Source organism: Empidonax traillii, unplaced genomic scaffold (assembly GCF_003031625.1).
Source record: "Empidonax traillii isolate 1590-97213 ecotype Southwest subspecies unplaced genomic scaffold, ASM303162v1 scaffold202:size1011777, whole genome shotgun sequence".
In the NCBI taxonomy this organism is placed as follows: domain Eukaryota; kingdom Metazoa; phylum Chordata; class Aves; order Passeriformes; family Tyrannidae; genus Empidonax; species Empidonax traillii.
Window position 1 is genome coordinate 1 of NW_020955395.1, and position 3374 is coordinate 3374.

The 3374-nt window shown below is 42.6% G+C and overlaps 1 protein-coding gene across 1 annotated transcript in view; it reads right to left on the reverse strand.

Moving 5' to 3' along the window:
* Window positions 1-111: 111 nt before the first annotated feature.
* BABAM2 (BRISC and BRCA1 A complex member 2) overlaps window positions 112-3374 on the reverse strand; it is a gene marked incomplete at its 3' end in the record, with an annotated part of 36935 nt that continues 33672 nt past the window's right edge. Inside the window, exons 4-5 of the mRNA XM_027887068.1 lie at window positions 2849-2943; window positions 112-291 (exon numbers count right to left, since the gene is read on the reverse strand). Coding sequence (XP_027742869.1) covers window positions 112-291; window positions 2849-2943 — 275 coding nt within the window. The remainder of the gene's footprint in view (window positions 292-2848; window positions 2944-3374) is intronic.

Sequence of the window (3374 nt, forward strand, 5' to 3'; positions counted from 1 at the left end):
GTTCAAAAGGGTTTGACTCCACCAGTCAATTTCCTTTTCACTCTCCCTAATGCACCTTAATCTCTCTACCTCTTCCTTAAGTTCTGCTACCAGGCACAGCAAGTCACTCACCTGCTCGCATCGTACACAGCTACCTCCTACACCATCCTCCGGTACCAACGCCAGGCTCAGACACTCAGCACACCCAGAGACCTGGGTGACTGCATTCTTCTTCGAGGGGAGTGTCTGAGCACACACACTCCTAGTATTAACAGCAATAACAGCTTTTGTTTTTCTGGACACCATTGCTAGCTTTAAAAAGCACACTCACCTACGAGAAATGGGAGCTGGTTGCAGCCTTGCCTGCTTGAAATGCCTTGAAATTGCTGTGCCACAGCCCTGTTAGTCTGATCCTGTGGGGTGGGTGAGCGACCCCTCACGCTCCAGGAGGCTCTTATATAGGCTCCCCTAGCACTTGCTAACGAGCCTGACCCACCCCTCACTCACCTTAATCGGATCTGAGGAAGAATCAGGCCTGGGAAAGTCTGGGCAAGCCTGGAAAAGCCTGGGCAGCAAATGACCAAGTAGCCCTCCTGGAGGCTCTTATATAGCCTCCCCTAGCACTTGCTAACAAGCCTGACCCACCCCTCACTCACCTTAATCAGATCTGAGGAGGAATCAGGCCTGGGCAAGCCTGGGCAAGCCTGGACAAGCCTGGGCAGCAAATGACCAAGTAGCTCTCCTGGAGGCTCTTATATAGCCTCCCCTAGCACTTGCTAACGACCCTGACCCACCCCTCACTCACCTTAATCAGATCTGAGGAGGAATCAGGCCAGGGCAAGCCTGGAAAAGCCTGGGCAAGCCTGGGCAATCCTGGGCAAGCCTGGAAAAGCCTGGGCAAGCCTGGAAAAGCCTGGGCAAGCCTGGGCAAGCCTGGAAAAGCCTGGGCAAGCCTGGGCAGCAAATGACCAAGTAGCCCTCCTGGAGGCTCTTATATAGCCTCCTCTAGCACTTGCTAACGAGCCTGACCCACCCCTCACTCACCCTAATCAGATCTGAGGAGGAATCAGGCCTGGGCAAGCCTGGAAAAGCCTGGAAAAGCCTGGGCAGCAAATGACCAAGTAGCCCTCCTGGAGGCTCTTATATAGCCTCCCCTAGCACTTGCTAACGAGCTAGACCCACCCCTCACTCACCTTAATAGGATCTGAGGAAGAATCAGGTCTGGGAAAGCCTGGGCAAGCCTGGAAAAGCCTGGAAAAGCCTGGGCAGCAAATGACCAAGTAGCCCTCCTGGAGGCTCTTATATAGCCTCCCCTAGCACTTGCTAACGAGCTAGACCCACCCCTCACTCACCTTAATCAGATCTTAAGGAGGAATCAGGCCTGGGCAAGCCTGAGCGGGCCTGAGCAGCAAATTGCTCTTCAAGTCGCTTTCCAACAAAGAGAACATGAAGTTTGCTTTGTGCTTAGGCAGAAAAGCAACACTCCCCAAAGTAGCATCATTAAAGAAAAAATGTAAAAAAAAAAAAGAAAGAAAAATAAGGATTTTCTATTCTTGCAGGTTTGCCTGTGGATCATGACTGCTAGTGCCTCCTTTTCATATGAGAAATGCATCACCATACCTCTCTCAGCAAGCTTCTCCATCTGAACAGCATTTCTACAAGATGCCCAAAATTGTCTTTATTTCATATCTCATTTGCTATTTATTTCAGTTTTCCAGTACATTAAGAAGTCTTCCTTTTCCTTTAACATCAACTGCAGACAGTGGTTGCTAATATGACCATTTTCTCAGGAGGTTGTGAGAATGTGAAACAAAAGAAGAAAATAGAACTGCTAAATTAAGGAGTGTGAAAACAATTTTAGAATTGTCATAGGAAGTAAAACCTTTACTAATGAAATAGATGCTCATTGGCACCATACCTCCTTCCCAAAGGAGTTTGTGAGCTTAACAGGAAAACAATCAGGGAAAGAAAAGAAATCTGACATTCACCTTTTAAACATTCTATTAGGTTTGCTCAAAATAATTATTCAAATTAATACTTTAAAGATTTTTATATATAACTTACTATGAAATGAATAAAGGTAACACCAAAAACCAGCATTTGCCATGTCACACATCAAAGGACGTGTTCAATTCTGAGGCCACTGCCTCACACTTCTCCACCATGACATCTGTAACACGGCACGACAGCCTCTGACTTACTCTGGGGAGCTCTGGAGACATGATCATAAAGCATAAAAGGGGTTGCACGAGAGAGGACTGAGGAAAGAGCCCCTCCCCTTGGCAAAGAGAAGTTCAATTAAAAGAGGCTTCCCAGGTTCATGTTTCTATCAGTGACTCCTATATATCGCTACACACAGCCTATAAAATTAAAGATCTCATATATATACACGCATACATATTATAAATATATATAATTTATATACATATATGCAGTGGCTGCCATAACATACTACCTGGTTCTATGCTTCCTCATAAGAAAACTAAAATCGACATCGTTACACAAAATTATGCTGCTTTTTTTTTTAGAAATAAATGCTTTTTAAAGACAATTTATCAATCATTTTTTTTTCTGAGACAGAACATTTAAGATAGTCAGATAGTAAATAGACATATTTTAACACATACTCTGAATAGTTATTGTAAAGGTAATACTGACTTGATTAAAATGCTTTAACACACACCACACTGCCATTTATGGATTCAACTTTAAATCACATTAGGAAACAAAGTGTTTATGCTCACATAAAAGTGAGATAAAAGGCAGGTTTCTTCTTTATTTTGCATTGTTGGAAAATTTCTGTTGCTGAAGCTATTCCAAAAAAGTCAAGTTTGCATGGTGTAAAATTCTTAAACAGTACAGTACTTACATGCAAGGCAGAAGGATCGGGCAAAAATTCAGCATCCTCTCCAAAGATAAAATCTGGTGGCAGGTCAGGATAGTGGGCATTGAAAATTATATCCCCTGAAAAGCAATAAATGAAAAAACACTGTTTGCACTTTTACATATGTGCTTATAAATAAAAAGTAATCACATATGACACACGTTTTTAACACAGAATTTAACAGGTACATCAAAAATATTTCATGTATATATCCACGTAATTTTCACAAAATTTCACATGCAAGATAAGCATCAGATGTTTTGGGGGATGAAGTCAAATTCCTGAGGCACAGCTTCCTCCTCCTCTGCAAGCAATGAAACATGAAATACGTTTTTGCTTTGTATCCCAAATGGCATTGCAAACGTTACTGAGGGTTGCCTCAAAACACCAAGTTTGAAAACAGATCTTGTTTTAATAAAAAGTACCATATTTAGATGGTTGTGTTTTGTTTATTAAGTTAAAGTCAATCCCAAACTACTAAGGCCCACGATTTTCAAAATACCGGAGCTTT